This window comes from Neomonachus schauinslandi, chromosome 5 (genome assembly GCF_002201575.2).
Source record: "Neomonachus schauinslandi chromosome 5, ASM220157v2, whole genome shotgun sequence".
Lineage (NCBI taxonomy): Eukaryota > Metazoa > Chordata > Mammalia > Carnivora > Phocidae > Neomonachus > Neomonachus schauinslandi.
Genome location: NC_058407.1, coordinates 116451605 through 116471909, shown reverse-complemented (window position 1 = coordinate 116471909; position 20305 = coordinate 116451605). Strand labels below are relative to the sequence as shown.

Genomic DNA, 20305 nt, shown 5'->3' with positions numbered 1-20305 from the left:
ATTATGATACCAGTAGTCAACACTCACACAGCATTTACAATGTGCCAGGCACTGTTCTATATGCTATTTGTATATTGTCATTTAATGAGGTTGGTGCTATTATCGTTCCCTTTACACATAAGGCAACTGAGGTACAGAGCAGTTAAATGAGGTAGTAATCATTTGTCTTGTGGAACCCTCATAAATTTATCTCAGGGGCTGCCTATATACTAATTCTGCCATATTGAATGAGGCTTATTGAATGTATTTATAACCAAAAAAAGAGAAAATTAAAAAATTTCTTATGTTTTATTCTGTTTATACACCACAGAATTTGAGAACCAGTGGTGCTTTGTAACACATCTTTTGCAATTCCTGCAATTCCTCATTTTAAAAATAGGAACGAGCTCTGAAGGGATTAGGTTCCTGGCACAGTCACGCAGGTGGTTGGTGGAAGAGATGAGATCAGAGCTAGAATTAGAACTGTAGCCTGTGGCTCATGCGTAGGGGGCTTTCTATTCATCAGATCTTCTCCGATCCTTAACATTAGTGCACATACTAAGGTTCTCCTTCTAAGTGATTTTGGGGGAGAATGCAGCTCGTTTGGAAAGGAGAGTTATAATTGCCTGCGTATACTTATATTTTCTAATTTAAGGTCTAGGTTTCTGTGACTTTCTTTCCCGTTTACTTTTGTTCTTAATTTCTGTTACTCATTTTAATTGAGTATTTCCATCTTCCAATATGTGAGGAGTTTATAACCTGTGAAGCCCTCCAAATTGTTTGCAGAATTTTCCTGAGCAGGATTTCTATATTGAATTTCATGAGTTTCTAAAGGAGTCTGTGACCCCAAAATATTGAGAATTACTGTTGTGTTTGAGGCTAAATGCAGTGGCGCTCAGACCTGTCGAGCCAAACCTACAGGCTGGCCAGGCTGTGACCAGTGCTAGACGAGAGTGCGGTCTGCAATGACGAAGCATAACACTGGAAAGAGTTTTGTTGTCTTGGTGGTTTCCAGTGAGCGTTTGGGTCTTACATGTGATGAATGAACCTCCAAGAGCTTTCTTTTGATTCCATGAGTTGGGTGGAAAAAATTAAGCCATTATTGGACTGAACTCCTTGTCTATTTGAACTACCTGATGACATGGATAAACACATGGCATCCCCAACTGCTTGTGGATTTCCTTTTTTGTTAATACAGCCAATACATTAATAGCTAGTGGTTCACTTTACATACATGTCCAAGGTGACATGGGATAAAATATGAGCACGTAGGGGGCGCCTGGGTGGCTCAGTTGGTTAGGTGACTGCCTTCGGCTCAGGTCATGATCCTGGAGTCCCGGGATCGAGTCCCGCATCGGGCTCCCTGCTCGGCAGGGAGTCTGCTTCTCCCTCTGACCCTCCTCCCTCTCATGCTCTCTGTCTCTCATTCTCTCTCTCTCAAATAAATAAATAAAATCTTAAAAAAAAAATATGAGCACGTAGTTATTTGCCTAAATCAAAAGGCATGTTTCCAGACGAATATGTAAATAAGTGTACCTTTGCTGCTGCATGGTTAAATCATCTTTGGGCTGTTTTTAAATAACTGATTTTTCTTTAGAAATTTGTATCTTTACATGACTTTCATGTATCCAGTGATGTCACTATGTTCATAGAGGATGATCCAACAGAATGTTCCAGTAGAATGACAGGTGCTAAAAGGATTGCTATGAGAGCAAACAAATCTTACTTTTTCTTCCTTTTCTTTTTTTCTGAAGTTACTGAGTTACGTGCCCTTGCCAAGCCTGGGTCCTTCAAGACAGGCACTTAAATTACTTTGTTAAACCTTTTTATCAAAATGGAGCTGCTCTCTCCTTTTACCTGCCAGTTTGTATTTAGTTTGATGAGGCCATATAACAGAGACTCATTTAATGAAGTCAGCTAAAGAGAGAGTTCATCATGATCCTCGAAGCTCAGACTTTACATTACTTATGGCAATCTGAAGAGCTTGCCATCTTAAGAAATGGTTGATGTAAAAGAGTATACCAGGTCAAAAATAAATTAGATGGTCAATACTATGCAACCAAAACCTGTAAATAAGAATGCAATGAAAACAGATCACTTGAAGGTGCCCCAGGAAGTGAAGGTGCCGGCAGTTCTGGAACAATCTAAAATTGTAGGTGTCACACTGTTTAGTGAGAATGGATTTATGTGGACCAACCACAAGTCAGAGTTTCTACTCAGCTGTCATATATGGGAGTCTGTTGAGAGAGAAGGGGACAGAGAGCAATATTGTTTTTAAAGTGTTGAAAATAGCAGCTTATCCCTTATTTTTATTTTTTTTACTGATTTAACTGCAAGAAAAGAAAGATTTGGGGGGGCAATTTGGTGTCAAAAAGCAGAATAACAAATTGATCAGGTATGCCACCGATTTATAAGAACTGTCAGTGAAGCTGAATCATCCGGTGAGCCAAGAGAAAATGGTTTAGTGGATAGATCTACTAGATGTATCACAGTTGGCTAAATTCATATCAAGAAGGGCCTTTCACGGCACAGAAAATCCTCTGATGAGAACTTTGGACTTGTCAGGACAGACCAAGGGGTGATGGCACATACAGATGCAACAAGCTGGCTTCTCCCTGAAGGAGCAGGTCCTTCCTGCAGAGAAGAGGAGCAGAGAGCACATGGAGCATGAATGTTCCCGACATATTATTTTGTATTTCGAATGGAGAATGAACTTAGAGATCGAAAAGCCAGAAATATTTTGTGTCAAGCATGTAAAAATAGACTGGTATGGCCTTCTCATTTTGAAAAATAGAGCCTGGACTCCTCACAGTGAGAAGAGAATAGAAATAGCTCTTCCAGAGGGTACCCATCCATATAGCTCGCCAAAACACCTGGAAGGATCTGAGTATTATGCCTTAACTTGGTTAATTCCCTGTCATGGTGATACTTCTGTTTTTTGAACAAATGTTGACTGAAAACTAATGTCCTCCACTTTGGGACACTATACTTTCTAGAAGCTCTACTATTCTTTTGTACTTCAAGCTTACGTACATAGAGCTAGCTGTAAATTTGCTGGCCCTCTTTAGCCATTTTGAACAGAAACAGAGAGCAGAAGTTTTGGTGGCTTGAAAGTCAAGTATACCCAGTAGTTAATGAGGAAAAATTCATCCAGAGACCATCCGCCTTAGCTGCTGCAGAGCGAAATTTTCCAAAATTCTGGTAATGCTAATTTTGGCTTACAAGCAAAAATAATTGACCAAGAAGAGAAACTACAAAAACTAAATTCGTACCTATGCCTTATTTCTCAGAAAACAGGGTTTAAGGATGGCAGGAGAGAAGTAGGGGCAAACCTGCCTAGACTTAGTCTCACATAAATAATATAAAAGTGAACTTTAAAAAAAATCAGTATACTTATCTTTTATCATTTTTGGCATTTCCGATAAGAAAATGGAATGCAAACAAGTTATATTCATCGAAAAGCCTGGGGATAATTCTCATGTGCATTCTGTACAAGTTTTATTAAAATCAAAATTTAAAAATACCCTTCCCAACAAAGCAACACAACAAAGAGTTTCTACTACATAATAAACACATGTAGGGCACAGTAACTTGAATTTACTGATTATGTTCTAGGCATATTTTGCATTTTTCTGGTGTTTTGGAAGGTAGTATAGCTCAGTGATCAAGGAGCAGAAGCCAGAGTCTGTCTAGGGGCAGATAGACCTGGGCAAGCCACCTGGTCCCACCATTCACTTGCTGTGTGATTTTGAGCCTCAGTTTCCTTTTTTTAATTTTTTTTTTTTTTTAGATTTTATTTATGTAAGAGAGAGAGAGAGAGAGCACAAGAGGGGGGAGGGTCAGAGGGAGAAGCAGACTCCCTGCTGAGCAGGGAGCCCTATGCGGAACTCGATCCCGGGGCTCCGGGATCATGACCTGAGCCGAAGGCAGTCGTTTAACCAACTGAGCCACCCAGGCGCCCCGAGCCTCAATTTCTTTATCTGTAAAATTAGGTAATAATAAAGCCTACCTCATAAGGGACTATTTCAACAACATCACCATTATTATTATTATTAATAAACATTAATATTCTGTGTCTCCTTTTGTAGATGATGTAAAAAAATTGTTAAGGGAGTTAGATGTCATGAATTCTGTCATTGCTCAGCTTGCTCCAGAAGGTAACTTTCCATCGTACATCTGTTTCAAAAGCGGGGCTGGTTTATTTTTCACATTGGGTTAAACTACTCATCGAAAATAGTTTATGTAGTATCAGTTGTGAATTGTCATTAAAATCTCTCAAACCAAGATGGGCTCCAACCAAGTAAGATTTGTGAAGCTTTGGTTTTCAAAACATGTTTTAAAGTAATGTTTGAGTAAGCCTTTTGCATACTTGTGTTGTTTATCTCTGATGCGCAGAGGAAGTGGTTATCCATGAGTTTGCCAGTCTTTGCCTGGCGAACATGTCTGCAGAGTATACCGGCAAAGTGCAAATATTTGAGCATGGTGGGTTAGAGCCACTCATCAGACTGCTGGCCAGCCCAGACCCTGACGTGAAGAAGAACTCTACTGAGTGCATTTACAACTTGGTCCAGGTGAGGGTAATTTCTAAAAGTGTATTTTGACCATAGCTATTTATAGAATTTATTTCAGGATTGCTTTGCTATTTAGGGTCTTTTGTGGTTCCATACAAATTTTAGGATTGTTTATTCTACTTCTGTGAAAAATGCTGTTGGTCTTTTGATAGGGATTGTATTAAATGTGTAGATTGTTTTGGTTAGTATAGACTTTGTTCTTCCAATCCATGAGTATGGGATGTCTTTCCTTTTCTTTATGTCCTCTTTAATTTCTTTCAGTGTTTTATACTTTCCAGAGTACAGGTCTATGAAAGGACATTTTAAAAGTGTATTTAAATTTTGAAAGAATAGAATGGCTTGCAAATTAAGGCAGGATTATACTAGATGAATGTATTTCTTCTGAAAGAGGATATCTAATATATTGAACCAAGTTTGACTCAGGCAGTTATTTATTGACCTAACCTTGGTGATCTAAGCACATTGGGTGCAATATATGCCTTATTCAGTGTACCAACATTTTGGGTTAGACTTATTTATTGGTGAAGACCCAGTGAGTTGAGTACGCTGAACAGAATTCATTGTTCACAATTGGAAGATGCTATGTCCCTGAACTGTCTTCCTTAGTTATGGAAAGAAATAGCCTCCCTTGGCCTCTTCCCCCTCTGTGCTCTTCTGTGTCCCTGCCCCTGCTGCAGCTGCACAAGACACACACACTCACACCCACAGCAGGTCAGCTTCCTGACACTGGACAGCCTCCTCTGCTTCTTTCCCTGCTCAGGTTCCTGAACAGTTCCCACACACACTTGATAAGCTTTAGATCAACTTAAGATACAAAAACACCATCTTAAATAGCCAGCAGTGGAGTATAAAAGGAAGAGATAGTGAAGATGAGGCCTCCGTTTCATGGAGAGGCAATGAGCTCATGCCCAAAGACAGCAAAGCATACCTACATTCCTGGCCTTAGAAGTTATTGCCACATGGCTGGGCACCCACTGGCTTCTACCCTTGCTCTTGCCTGAGGGAGACATGCTGAAGGAAGCTCAGCTGTTTACCTTCTCTCATTGCATAGGCCTAAATAACCCTGTCAATGTGTTAGTGTCTTTCATCTCAAGACTCCTCATAGCTTTTATTTCCCTGTATCTTTTTTATCAAACAGAAATGAAAAGCTTGCCTTCACTATTCTTCAGAACAGAAGTATACTAGTTAATAACAGTATATTAATTTCCTTGGTTTACAACTTCATCATTGCAATCTCTCCCTCTGTTTTGTCTCAACTTCTTTTAAAGACATCATTCTTGGGGCGCCTGGGTGGCTCAGTCGTTAAGTGTCTGCCTTCGGTTGGGTCAAGATCCCGGGGTCCTGGGATCGAGCCCGCATCAGGCTCCCTGCTCCGCAGGAAGCCTGCTTCTCCCTCTCCCACTCCCCCTGCTTGTGTTCCCTCTCTCGCTGTATCTCTCTCTGTCAAATAAATAAATAAACTCTTTAAAAAAAAAAAATAAAGACACCACTCTTATGAAGACACCATTAAGTACCTACCCTACTCCACTATGACCTTATCTTAACTAATGACATCTACAATGACCCTATTTCCAAATAAGGTCACATTTTGAGGGTCAGGACTTCCAACTTATATTTTGGGAGGGACACAATTCAACCTATAACAAATAGCAACCCACAATTTTTATATCTGTAGGAAGCATTCATTGAAGAATGGATAGAGAAACCTAAGTTGTTAGTAGGGTTTTTCTACCTTTAATACTATTTTACATTTATGATGTTTTGATTTTAAGTGTCATGATTTAGCAGTCAGAGTTCAGGGGCTTTTCATGACTTTTTCTGTTTTGTCCATTGCCGACCCCCAACTAGCCCTCTCCCCACCACTCACACACACAAAATTATAGACACACACTGTGGAGCAACTCATCTAGACTCTAATGACCCCTTGATATTCTAAATGTCTTAAATAAAGGTCATGTGTCTGAACTAAACCTGATAAAAATTTGTGTGCACAGGGTCTGCCAACAGCATTGAGTGCATGTAAGCATTTCATAAACATTCCATTCGAATAAAGATAATAAGGAATTGATGCCATCATTTCATTTTATCAAATACTATTTGAAACAAGGTACAGAGTGTGAAAAGAATTTGATTATGCACAGATTTATTGTAATGCTATTTGTAATAAAAGGAATTTGCCAGGTAATAAACAATAGAAACTGTCTGCAGTCATAGATCACATCTATTTCCTGTTATTGACAATGTCTGCAGAGTTAAAATGAATATTTAGGTGTTGTCAGTTGAAGGTTTGCTTATTTTTTGTGTGAGGTGTTTTGGAAGGGAATCTGGAATAAAAGATGGGAAATTTATAACTTATAATGTCCTTTGTTAGAAGATAGAGTTTTCCATTCTTGAGACTAACTGTATTTTGCTTTAAAAGTTACTTATTTGATCATTTGTATTTCATGGCAGGATTTTCAGTGTCGAGCTACACTTCAAGAACTAAATGCAGTCCCCCCTATATTAGATCTCTTGAAGTCAGAATATCCAATTATTCAGTTGTTGGCTCTCAAAACCTTAGGTGTTATTACAAATGATAAGGAGGCACGGGCGATGCTAAGGGACAATCAAGGAATGGACCACCTTATTAAAATCCTAGAAACTAAGGTATTTATAACTTTCATTCAACTCTCTACAAGGAAATGTATCTCTTATAAATGTTGTTATAAAATATGAATTAAAGAATATTTTAAAAAATGAAATTTTAATATATTTAGGCATAGTACTAAGTATAATGGACTAATTTGCTTATTGCTACATTGTTTATCAGCATGATTAAATCAGATTAATGATAGAGCCATTATAAAATAATTTTTTTAATCTTCTGGTTTAGAATTTTAAGATTTTTAAATTCTTGTTTAGGATCTTGTTTATGATTTCCCGAAATACCTAGAATTATTCTTTTAAGCTTTATCAGCCATAGTTTTCTCAAAGGAAAAATAAGAAGAGTGATTTACCCCTCATTGTGGAGAGTAATCTGCTTTACTCAGTCTATTGACTTAAATATTATTTTCATCTAAAGAAATACTTTCACAGAAACATCTAGAATAATGTTTGACCAAATATCTGGATACCATGGCCTAGCCAAGTTAAAACATGAAAATTAATCATCATAAGTCCATCACTTATAAATTTGGCACTCATACACATCTCCTTAAATCATACTCAGTCTCCAAATAAAGGCAGTAGCAAGGTCCTACTTCTGCCTGGAATGATTTAACTATCCTGTGTACAACCAAAACATACTAACCCTTTCTCCAGAAGAGGATGTAATGATATTTACTCTTCTCCTTGATATCCTGTAACTTAAATACTATGATATAAAATTAATGCTAATTTTTAAAGTTAGTACATCTTATGTTACCTAAGGGGATAAGAGAGGGGAAAAAACAACGATATTTCATAATACACACATACACACTTATTTATAACAAAATAAGGAAGAAATACTCATGGCAGTTACAACCCTTTTGTCTATAGGTGGCCACATGGTGGTAGTTGGTATTTATAACTAACTTTCCTCCAATACACATTCCATATTCCCTTTGCCCTCAGCAAGCACTTTAGCTGGATGTGATTCTTTACCTGGTAGGGTGATCCATGTCTTCATTCCTGAGGGTCTGGGCCATTAGTAGTCCTGCCTGGATTCGGTAACTGTAGTTTTCCATTGACCTTAATCACAAGGCGTAGTAATACTAACAGACACCCTAAGGACTTCCTATATTCTAGATATAGTCTTCTTACCTCTACTGTGGAGTAGCAGTCCAATTTCCCATTGGTAACTGGGATCAGTCACCCCAGCAGGACTGTAACTCCCTTCTTTGCCTGCCTTAGAGGCATGGGGAGGCCAAAGTGGCTGGGTGGCAGTTTTAACTTCCAGTACGGTGGAATCATTGTTGTGTCTTTTGGTGGAAGCATTCTCCCCTTTGGAACTAAGACCTCTAGGCCAGCAGAGCATAAGGTCTGGGAGGCAGGAAGCAAAAATGTTGCTAATGGGTCCCTAGGGGTAATCATGAGTGCTGCCACACACATTTCCACCCCTCGATTCCGGGACCCGCCATCACTATGGGAGAAACGGCACCATATATTGGATGCTGATTGGAACATAACCTCGTGGAGAACCTTGCCCAGGCCCCTGCAAGGTATTGCCACTTTGCTGACACGGTAACTAAGTCTTCAAAAGGCCATTCTGTCAAGCCAGCTGCTTCGGGATGGCGGGCATCATGGTAAGACAGGGAATTCCATGAGCATCCTTCCTGTGTTCCTCTCACTTTAAGGATTCCCACTTTAAACGAATCGCTGTTTGGGTAAGGCTGCAGTTTTCCACAGCGATGGGGATTCGGGAGATTCCTCAGGCAAGAGGGCCACAAACTTATAATACTTCCTCTACCAGTAGGAGATTTTAAGGAATACACTTTCCTTCAGCTTCTGTCTGCTTTTTCAAAGAATATTTTCTTCAGATTTTAAAATTGTTATTGGTAGGAGGTTGTATGAGCAACTTCACTTGGCTACCATTACTGGAAATGTCCAGTAATTATCTTTTATCTGTGGAACATTTTGGAGTAGGGGAAACAAGAAGAGATGGGGCAAATTGTGAGGGAGAGCGATGTTATGATCATAAACAAAACTGTTTCCTTGGACATCTGTCACAACAAAGTTAACAGCAGTACATTCTGACTGACCTTTGTCTTACAGTAAAATTTGGGAAGTATCAATCTCTTTTAGTACAATTTTCTAAAGTTGTGTTTGCTTTTATTATTAGGAATTGAATGACCTTCATATAGAAGCACTTTCCGTGATAGCAAATTGCCTTGAAGATATGGATTCTTCGGTGCTCTTTCAGCAGACAGGGGGTCTTAAGAAGCTCCTCTCATTTGCAGAAAACTCTACAATTCCTGATATTCAGAAGAACGCAGCAAAAGCAATAACTAAAGCAGCTTATGATCGTATGTCTCATTTTATATAAACTAAGCACACATACTTCCTCTTTTATTCTTGATTTTGATTAGTACTAACAAGCACTGGAGTATTTGTCTGCTTTTAAATGGCCATCTGAGAATAGTGCCATATTTGCTATTTGGGGCCAAAATTCATCCTAATGCCAATGAGTAAAAGTAGAGATTGCTTTGTCAGGGATATAATAAACTCTATGATTTAATTATGTTTTTTTAAGCAATGCATTCATAAATTAAGTTTTTAAGCCTTTATTTCTCTTGATTTTGAAATTTTACAGAATCCATGCATTGTTTGTGATCCTGAAAATGTTGTTTCAATATGGAATGATATCTATACCGTAATTTCAACTTCAGCCGGAGACTAGCAGTGCCATGTGATATAGCTGTGAAAAATAATATGCTCATACTATATACATAATACAATTTTCATTTCAGTGGCAAGCTATGTTGACATAAATCTGTAAAATATGAGAGATTAATTATATCACAAGCACTGAAGCTGAAATTATAGTTTCAATTTATGTATATTTGGAGTATTTTATTTAATAAAAGAAGTGATTTTATTTTCCCCCTTCCACATCACTCCTCTTATAAATGATGACAGTTTTGACTAGTTTAAGTGATTTATATTCTAAACATATATACTCACATCTGTATATATGTCTGTGTATATATTATGGGAAACATTTCCTTCTCAATCCATACTGATTTCTTCAAGGCAGAGTTTTATTGCAGTTAAGTCGAGTTTCACCATCCAGCACATAGTTAACATAGAGGGAACTTGCCAAATCTAGACAGGCTGTAAAATTGAAGTTTTTAATACTGGAAAAAGTTGCTTGATTCAGTATTCTGTCATATGGAATTTAGACCTTATCAAACCTGATCGGTTCTGTTTTCCAACTTTCTCAGGACTTCTTAGCTATTTAAGACCAAAAGAAAGGGCAATGGCAAGACACGGACAATATCAGACCTAAAATTTTTGCAATTTCTCTTTTGTCTAGTGTGGTTGGACCGTTTCAAGATGGTCGCAGCCCCTCTTGGGATAGTGAGTTTCATTACTCATCATGTGACGTAGCAGTGGGAAGAGCACTGGGTGGAGAGTCCCTGGTGGTCCATTTCTACTGCTAGTCCCACTCCTGGCACTGAGATGACCTAGGTTGTGACTATGAGTGAACCACAGCCTCTCTGGACCTATTTATTAATGATTTATTGAGCCCCCACTCTGTGTCAATAAACCCAGAACAGGCAAAGAAACAGGTGATCACACTGTAGTGTTAAATGAGCTTGATGATAGAAGAAAAGGATCACTTGGGGGGGCCACCTAATGTCAATTTGGATCAGATAGATCTTCCTGACATAGGTGATTTACAAGCTAGGACCTGAAGTAAATAATAGAAATTGGCTGGGCAAAGAAGGTCGTGGTGGGATGGGGAAGGATCACCAGAGCTCAAAGGAGAAGGAATGGTGTGTAAAGGCCAGAGGAGAGACAGAGCATGGTAAATTCCAGAACTGAAAATTTTCAGAATGGCTCATGAATATAATGCAGCAGAAAACTGAAAGTGAAGGCTGTAGAAGTAATGAGGAGCCAGATGCTAATGGGTGATAGAGGCCAAGTTAAGGACTTTGGACCTTATTTTGATGGCAACAAAGAGCCACTGAAGTGGCTTAGAGAGGTGAGGGACCATTACAGATATTTTTTAAAGAAAGAAGCCTCTTGCTGCAAAGTGGAGGAGAGATTAGAAGTGTGCAGGACCAGACCCAGAAAAGACCAGGAAGGGGATTGCTGTGGTAATCTAGGTGGAAGGTGAAAGTATCCTGAAACAGACATTTGCAAGGAGGACCACCAGCACAGTGCTTGGCACATTGGGAGGACCCATAAGTGTTTGTTGACTGACTACATGGGTTGGAGGAGGAAGAAGGCGATGTCAAGGATAAGGCCAGGTTTCTGGCTGGGACAGCTGGAGGTAGAATGGTGCCATTCACTGAAATGGGGAACTCAAGAAGAGGAGCTGGTTTTGATGAAAGGAAAGGAAATGAGTTCTATTCTTTCAAAAATGGTGGTAAAAGGGGTGCCTGGCTGGCTCAGTTGGTGGAGCATTGCGACTCTTGATCCTCAGGGTCATGAGTTTGAGCCCCATGTTGGGTGTAGAGATTATAAATAAACTTTAAAATAAATAAATAAATAAATTAATTAATTAATAGAAATTATGGTAAAACACACATAGTATTAAGTTTACTGTCTTAACCAATTTTTGTGCTACCATCGCCAACATCCGTCTCCAGAACTCTTTTCATCTTGCCAAAGAGACACCCTGTACCTGTGGAACAACGAACTCCCCATTTCTTCCTCCTTGCAGTCCCTGACAACCACCATCCTCTCTGTCTCTATGATTTTGACTATTTTAAGTCCTTATATAGGTGGAACCATACAATATTTGTCCTTTTGTGACTAGCTTGTTTCCCTTTGCGTGACTTATTCTCAGGTTTATCCATGTTCTAGCGTACATCAGAATTTCCTTCCTTTTTAAGGCTGACTAGTGTTCCATAGTATTGTATATATCACATTTTGTTGATCTGTTTGTCTATTAATGGACACTTGGGTTGCTTCCACTTTTTGGCTACTGTGAATAATGCTGCTATGAACATGCATATACAAATAGCTTTTCAAGGGCGCCTGGGTGGCTCAGTTGGTTAAGCGACTGCCTTCGGCTCAGGTCATGATCCTGGAGTCCTGGGATCGAGTCCCACATCAGGCTCCCAGCTCAGCGGGGAGTCTGCTTCTCCCTCTGACCTTCTCCCCTCTCATGCTGTTTCTCTCTCTAATACATAAATAAATAAAATCTTTAAAAAAAATAGCTTTTCAAGACCCTGCGTTCAGTTCTTTGGGGTATACTGACTGGACTTGTTGGATCATATGGTAATTCTGTGTTAAATATGTTGAGGAGCTGACATAACGTTTTCCTAGCAGCTGCACCATTTTACATTCCCATCAACAGGACACAAGGGTTCCAATTTCTCTACATTCTCACCAATACTTGCTATGTTGTTTATTTAGTTAGTCAATAGCCATGCTAATGAGTATGAGGTGGTATTTCATTGTGTTTTGGTTTGTACTTCTCTAATGATTAGTGATGTTGAGCATTTTTTCCATGATCTATTGTCCATTTGTTTCTCTTCTTTGGAAAAAATATCTACTTAAATCCTTTGCCCATTTTTTAACCAGGTTGGTTTTTTTTGTTTGTTTTGTTGTTGTTGTTGTTGTTGTTATTGAGTTGTAGGAGTTCTTTATACTGTGGGTAGTAACTCCTTATCAGATGTATGATTTGCAAATATTTTCCCCCATTCCATGGGTTGCCTTTTCACTCTATTGATTGTGTCCTTTGATGCAGTTTTTAATTCTGATGTAATCCAATTTATTTTTTCTTTTGTTTCCTGTACTTTTGGTGTTATATCCAAAAAATCATTAACAAATCTGACATCAGGAAAATTTTTCCCATTTTTGTCTAAGCATTTTATAGTTTTATCTCTAATGTTTAGGTCTTTGATCCATTTTGAGTTGTTTTTGTATATGGTGTTAAGTTAAGGATCCAACTTCCTTCTTTTGCAAGTGGAAATCCAGTTTCCTAGCACCATTTGTTGAAATCCATTCTTTATTTGTAATACAAAGAAACTCAACCAGATAGTCTTTAAATTCCATCTGGCACTTTATGTTTTATGAATCTACTTCCTTATGTTAGTTCTAAAATGACTATATTCCAGTTCCAAATTGTGTCTCCTCACTATTTTAGAATCAAATGACTAAATCTGTATTTATTACATCTATGTCATTTGTGATTTTTTTTCATGTTCCCTTTAACCACCGTTTTTCCAGACTGAAGAATCTATATTTTACTTAGTCTTTCCCCATATGTCACGTCTGTAGGCTATCCTATAATCATCGTCTTACTTTTTTTGGACTTTCTCTTGTTCACGATACCCTCTTTGAAGTAGGGTGATATGTATTATGAACGGCATTTTAAAAACATGCACCGTCATTTTATGTAATACAAAGATTTGGTTATGTTATGATTATTTTCAATTTCAGTTTTATGAAGCAAGTATCTTAATCAGCCTTTTGACCATGTCAGCAAACTGAGCCAACACTTCGAGGGAAAGACCTACAGTGAACCCCAGATCCCATTTCTCCATCAGGACCCAGAGTTCAAAGTCTTCCATTTTAAATTCTAACATTTTTTGATTTGTAGTTAAAAAAATGCAAATTTTGCTTTGGAAATAATATTGCATTTTCACTGAGGTCTAGGAAATAATCAGTGTATACTAGTCTTCTATGAAATCTTGAAAAGGTATGTTCTTTGCTTACTACTTAACAAATATTTATTCTATGCATGCTATATGCAAGGCACTATTCTAGAAGATAAAGGTAAACAATGAATAAAATAAGTGGATAAATATTTGTTGAATAGAAAAAAGATGTATTTCCAGTGGAATGTAGAGTTTGATATTTGCCTTTTAGCTCAGCTTTCTAAATTACATTGTACAGTTTTTGTCATCCTTATTTTTTATCTATTCTTTGATCTATCACAGAAGAAGAGTGGTATGTTAGAAGTTTCTCACTATGTTATTTCTGTTGATTTTTTCTTGTAATTTTATTTTAACTTTGCTTTATTTAATGTTATTTTATATCCATTATTGATTTTTTTAAAAAAATCTCATTTAATTGATTAGCTTTAAATTCTAATTTGATATTAAGATTGCCATTTATCATCAAATATGGTCTTGGCAAAAACCAGCTCTGTAATCTCCAGATGGTTTAAATAAAGAGACAAATGAAGGGACTACTTTCCGAAGTACAGTTAGGGTTAAGGGAACAAACAACGGATGGTGAGATCCCCACAGATTAGCAATATCTTATCTTCATGCCTTAACCTTAAGCATGTGACTTCTGCTTCTACCATTCTGCCAAAATAGTCCTTGTAGAATTTGGCATTAACTTCCCAGCTCCTAAATCATACAGACATGTCATTTAGCTGATTATTCTCTTCTATTTATTTATTTACCTCCTTATGCTGTTTACATAGCCAAATCAACAATAACCACCTCCTCTTCCCTGCCTCCATTCTATACTGTGCTTTATTTTCAACCCCTAAATATTTCTTGTCTACCCCTTCTTATATCAACTCTTGCCTGCCTTGACTTCTCTCTGCCAGACCTAGCCAGATCTATCATGCTTTATTTTATATTAATTAGTAACAATGGTAAACTCTAAAAACTTAACAAGGATTCACAAAGTTATCTCCTAATATTTCTGTATTGAAAATACATAGTTGTGAATTTTCAAAATAATTTTCCACAGTTAGAAAATCCTAGAAGAGACCACAGGCAGTAATTTCTCTGACATAGGCCGTAGCAACATTTTCCTGGATATGTCTCCTGAGGCAAGGAAAACAAAAGCAAAAATAAACAATTGGGACTACATCAAAATAGAAAGCTTCTGCACAGCGAAGGAAGCAATCAGCAAGACTAAGAGACAACCTACCAAATGAGAGAAGCTATTTGCCCTGTTAGAAAACTCCATTCATAAGCAGATTTTAACAAATACTGCTCTTCATCCTGTTATTAAGAATAATGTAACCATCAGTATTCATTTATAACATTTTTTTTTTTACTTTCCATCATCATCAAACATTTTTTGTAGATTAGGTAATGCATTGTCATTGCATGTCAAAAACACAGTTGAAACACACAAACACATAACACACAACCTTGAAGTTTTGTTTGTTGAGTACTTTTTAACCTGCGTCCCCACCCCACCGTAGAAAGCCCAGACCAGTATGCCTTTGACCTGGCACCAGGAGGAGGAAGGTGTTAATTGCCACGTTGCCATGAGGTTTATGAACTGGCATTAACATCTCAGCAGGACCAAAGGTGGTACAATAGCAACTTCTGAGAGTGGGTGAAGAAAGCATCATTACGAGCAGATTTATTTCCAGTTACAAAGCCTCATGCTTTTTATTTTAGTGATACTGCACAAATGTTATTTTTAAAGGACATTACTCTATTAGTCGCATAATTACCTTGCCATCTTTATTATCTGTGTAATTAAAACATAAATACTTTACTTCTTGGTGTAGCAATTCAATGAAGGTACTTGGTTAATATGTTAATTCATCTTTTAAATCCATTATAGCCACACTGCAGTCAGCACTTTTGAGGTTTGGTGAACACAGCTGGATTTTGAGAACACTCCCAGCAGGGTTGAGAAACTAATTGCCCACAGTATTTAGATTATTTTGAAAAATCTTTCCAATAATGGCATATATACTGTTTTTTTGAATGCAAAAACTGCATTACAACTGCATACTCCAAAGTTAGTCTTTACAAATTAATTCTTTTGGCCGATTTCCCTGGTAGAACTTACTCTCAGACTGTTCCGTTTAGTGAAGTTAATTTAGAGCTTGAGATTCAGGGAAGTCTTAATTATAAATCTAAGCAATTTAGGTCAGAGACTCTAGAAAACTTTCAGATCTTGTTTATTCAGGGATTACTAATCAGGACTACATATATTTTAAAACATTTCAGAAGCCACATACTTGAGATTTAACTATTAATCGCAACATTTTTATAAAACAGTTCTGACCTGACTGAATCCTAATTTTAAATGAAAGGAGCAAGGGATTAAAATGATAGGATTACAGGACATGGTTCATAATTGGTTTAAGACAAATGAACAGAAGTGGTAGTAATTTAGCTGGTGCCAGTTATGATCAGATTGCGGTGTATCCGATGGACAAAGGCCAAAAATGTTTGCAAAGATGGTGGCATCTCAATGTGATTCTGCTTCTGTGAGTGGGGCAATTTAAAAAACTCATTGTTGGAAGAAGATAGAAATTGTGTATTAACTTTAAAGTGGAAAACCAGTTTCGATAACTTCTCAGAATATTCCTGGAAAAACAAGTTAATTACAGTATATGTAAGTAATGAATTACTTCCACATGCAGATGTTATGTATGACCTAAATTAGTATCAGCAGTTTTTGCAGAGATTTTTATTCTAACAGAATAGTCTCTTATGTATATCAACATCCTAAGAGCCTGTATCATACATTCTTCTGTTTTAATCAAGTAAATTGAGTTTATGAAGGTCAATTCATGGAGAATCAACCCTAAGACAAAGTTTTTTGAAGGAACTGTAAATAAATTAGCAAAGAATTATTTGTAAGCTGTTGCTTTTCAAACTAGTCTCTGGTACCTCTTATGGCATTAAAATTGAGTTTGGTTAATATACCTTTTTTCGAGACCATGTCTTTAATAAATAGTAACTTATTTAGAATTAACTATAGAACACAGAACAAAAAATTAAGTTTTAATGTTCTAATTTAGTTTAATGTAGTGTTTGCTTAGTATAGTAATGAGGTTGTCATTTATTTAAAAAATGAAACAAAATCAAGAGAAAAACATTAGGGAACAAAGAGAACATTAAAAATACTTGGGTTTTTCATTTAGTGTTCTATGATGGAGTGAATATGGTATGTACTTAGAGTCATAATTTTATTTGTTTTCAAATAAAGAAAATCATGCTAATGTATGTTTAGATTATATTGATGGTAATTTAGCAATTAAATATTTAATTTTTGCTACAACAGCATGTATTGTAATGAGGTAAAAAATGAATATGATTTTTTGATATAAGATTATAAATCCTTAAGACTTGGGATCATACTCTATTACTCCTTTTTCACTTTCTCCTCTCCTCTCTTTTTCTCTCAAGCATCCAGCATGCCAGTTTGTACACCTTAGGCATTCTTCAAATATTGAGTTTTGTATTTAAAGTGAACATCAAATCAACAGGGTTTTGTCCTTAGTGCGAAGAAAGCATTGTGAACACGGCACCATGCCAGGCCCCATGATTGGCGTTAAATAAATTCTCTCTAAATCTGAAACTTGCCTTTTTCTTATTAGAGAATTGTCATTTTTTTTTAAAGATTTATTTATTTATTTTAGAGAGACAGAGAGCATGAGCAGGAGGAACAGAGGGAGAGGGAGAGAGAATCTCAAGCAAATTCCGCGCTGAGCGCAGAGCCTGATGCGGGGCTCAATCTCACAACCCTGAGATCATGACCTGAGCTGAAACCAAGAGTCAGAGGCTTAACCGACGAGGCTTAACACCCAGGCACCCCTAGAATTTTCTTTGCTGCGTAATTGATATCATATTAGGGAAAAAATTCCAATATCCATAAGTCATTTTGCATAATCACTGTGTTCTAAAGGTTAAACAGGTGTATATTTTGTTTAGTTTTAAAACTAAGAAATAGTTTGAATTCCTGTTATATTTTAGATGAGGAAGTAGTTACCCTTGCACAGTTTTTGCAGCAACATTCTGATTTTTTTTTCCTTTTGGTTTATGCAAGCTGAAAATAGAAAACTCTTTCACGAACAAGAGGTCGAAAAATGCCTTGTGGCCCTTTTGGGTTCTGAAAATGACGGAACGAAAATTGCTGCCTCCCAAGCTATTTCAGTGATGTGTGAGAATTCAGGCAGCAAAGAATTTTTCAATAATCAGGGTAAGCAAACCAGACAGACCCATTTTTAGGCCACCGAGCTGTCGTTTACCTGGATGTTTATAGACCCACATCTTCCCTTTCGGTTTCTGCAGGGATTCCACAGTTAATTCAGTTGCTCAGGAGTGACAGTGAAGAAGTAAGGGAAGCCGCGGCCCTCGCCCTAGCTAATCTGACCACATGCAACACGGCGAATGCAAAGTGAGTACCAGACAACGCAACACTGCCTCGTTTGGGGCCACCCAACAGTCCAACATGTTCTGACTGTAATATTTTGGCTTTCAAGGCAGTGTACATATTCTGTCAGCTGTTCTATCTTGGATTATTCCTCAGGAACCCTCTCGTGTGGAAGATTCCAGAACAAACAGAACTGGAGAGTGCTGGAAATATTAAAGACAACTTTATATAAACCTTCGATACATCTAGAAAAAATTTAAAAGATCCATTTTAAAACGACATAAACATTAGGCAAATCTAGAAACATTTTAAAAAGTCAATCTGAAACAACATAATATGGCTAAATACTATGAGGAAAGATTGGAAAGGAATGCCCTCTGCATTCCTAACACTGTGGTACATGATCTGTATTCGTTATAAATTTTAATTATCTAGATAATCTGTCAACAAATGAGAAAACCGAGGCTCTGCAATTTACCTAATTTTCCTGGGTATACAAATTTATTAAAATATCTGAGCTGGAAATTAAACCCAGGTCTGCTGGCCTCCAGAATCTATGTTCTTTTCTCTACAGAAGACCACCTTATAAAAGAGTGAGAATTTCTTGAAGGCACCTTTCATAAATAAAATAATTATTTCCCCTCCCTACATCTCACTTGGTATGCTTATTAGTCAGGATTCTCTAGAGAAACAGAACCGATAGGACATAATATACATAGACATGGAGGTTTATTATAGGAATTGGCTTATGTGATTATGAAGGCCAAGAAGTTTCATGATCTGCCATCTGCAAACTGGGGAACCAGGAAAGATGGTGGTATAATTTAGTCCGAGTTTGACGGCCTGAGAGCCAGGGAAGCCAGTGTCCCAGGGCAGGAAAAGATGAATGTCTCAGCTTAGGCAGAGAGCAAGTTTACCTTTCCACTTTCTTTGTTCTATTTGGACCCTCAATGGATTAGGTGATGCCCACCCACTTTGGTGAGAGCAACCTTTACTCAGTCTACTGATTCAAATGCTAACCTCTTCCAGAAACACCTTCACACACACACTCAAAAGTAATGTTTACTAGCTACCTGGATATTGTTTAGCCCAGGCAAGTTGACACATAAAGTCCACCATCACAATACGTAAGTTATTAACTTTCGTGTATTATTCCTTTGTGGCATTGTGGCTAAAATTACTCTTTTTTAACTTGAAATAAATCTTCCTCCACCTCCCTCATATACTTAATCTATCTCTTAGCCTTTCCTTCCCTTTCACTCCTCCCACACAAATATTTTACAAGTCTTTAATGCAATGACTAAAAATCTAACAATGCCTGATTCAAATTCAGCCAAAATGTATAAGCATCAGAACAAAATTGTGTTCCTTTAAAAGCTACAATCTTTGACACGGTAATTTCCAAAATTCAGGGTCATCATCATCTATATGAAAGCACATAAATTTCTAGAATATTGAGTCATTGTAAGTAGCAATTTGAAAATAGCTTATTTAGTGATTGTTCCAGTATCGTCGGGCTGGTGCTAAAGTCTTATCAGTGACACTAAAACTCTTCTATCTCAGGTGCATTTAGATTTATATATTACCTAAAACACTTTAACAGGCCTCCAGAGTGTATAGACATCGTAATTTGATGTGAGTTTGCCTGGCTTATATCATCTCACAGTTTTATATAAAATCATAGAAAATTAGGATGTTAAGTAGCTTCTAAAAGAGGCTGCCTCCAGATTTTCTCTTGCAATTTAATCATCTATTTCACAGAATTTTGTGATCTGACTCTAGGTTCCATTTTGTGAACATAGAAAGGTCAATTAACACTAAATGATGCCACACATCTCAATTTTTGTAATTTATTTTTTTAAAATTTTCAATTGCAGTTATTTAATCTATTATATATTGTCCTTTCTGATTTTTTTGTTTTTCAATTTGTGTTTGGTATGGAAAATGGGACATGAATAAAAGTGGTTTTATGGATGTCCTTTGAGGCCTGTATAGTTTTTACTTTGGACTTTTGAGCTAAAAGATAT

The 20305-nt window shown here is 37.2% G+C and overlaps 1 protein-coding gene across 1 annotated transcript in view; it reads left to right on the top strand.

The window, feature by feature from the left end:
• ARMC3 (armadillo repeat containing 3) overlaps positions 1-20305 on the top strand; it is an 89890-nt gene that overhangs the window by 25989 nt on the left and 43596 nt on the right. Inside the window, exons 5-10 of the mRNA XM_021696750.2 lie at positions 4068-4136; positions 4375-4550; positions 7002-7196; positions 9352-9535; positions 17952-18104; positions 18197-18302. Coding sequence (XP_021552425.2) covers positions 4068-4136; positions 4375-4550; positions 7002-7196; positions 9352-9535; positions 17952-18104; positions 18197-18302 — 883 coding nt within the window. The remainder of the gene's footprint in view (positions 1-4067; positions 4137-4374; positions 4551-7001; positions 7197-9351; positions 9536-17951; positions 18105-18196; positions 18303-20305) is intronic.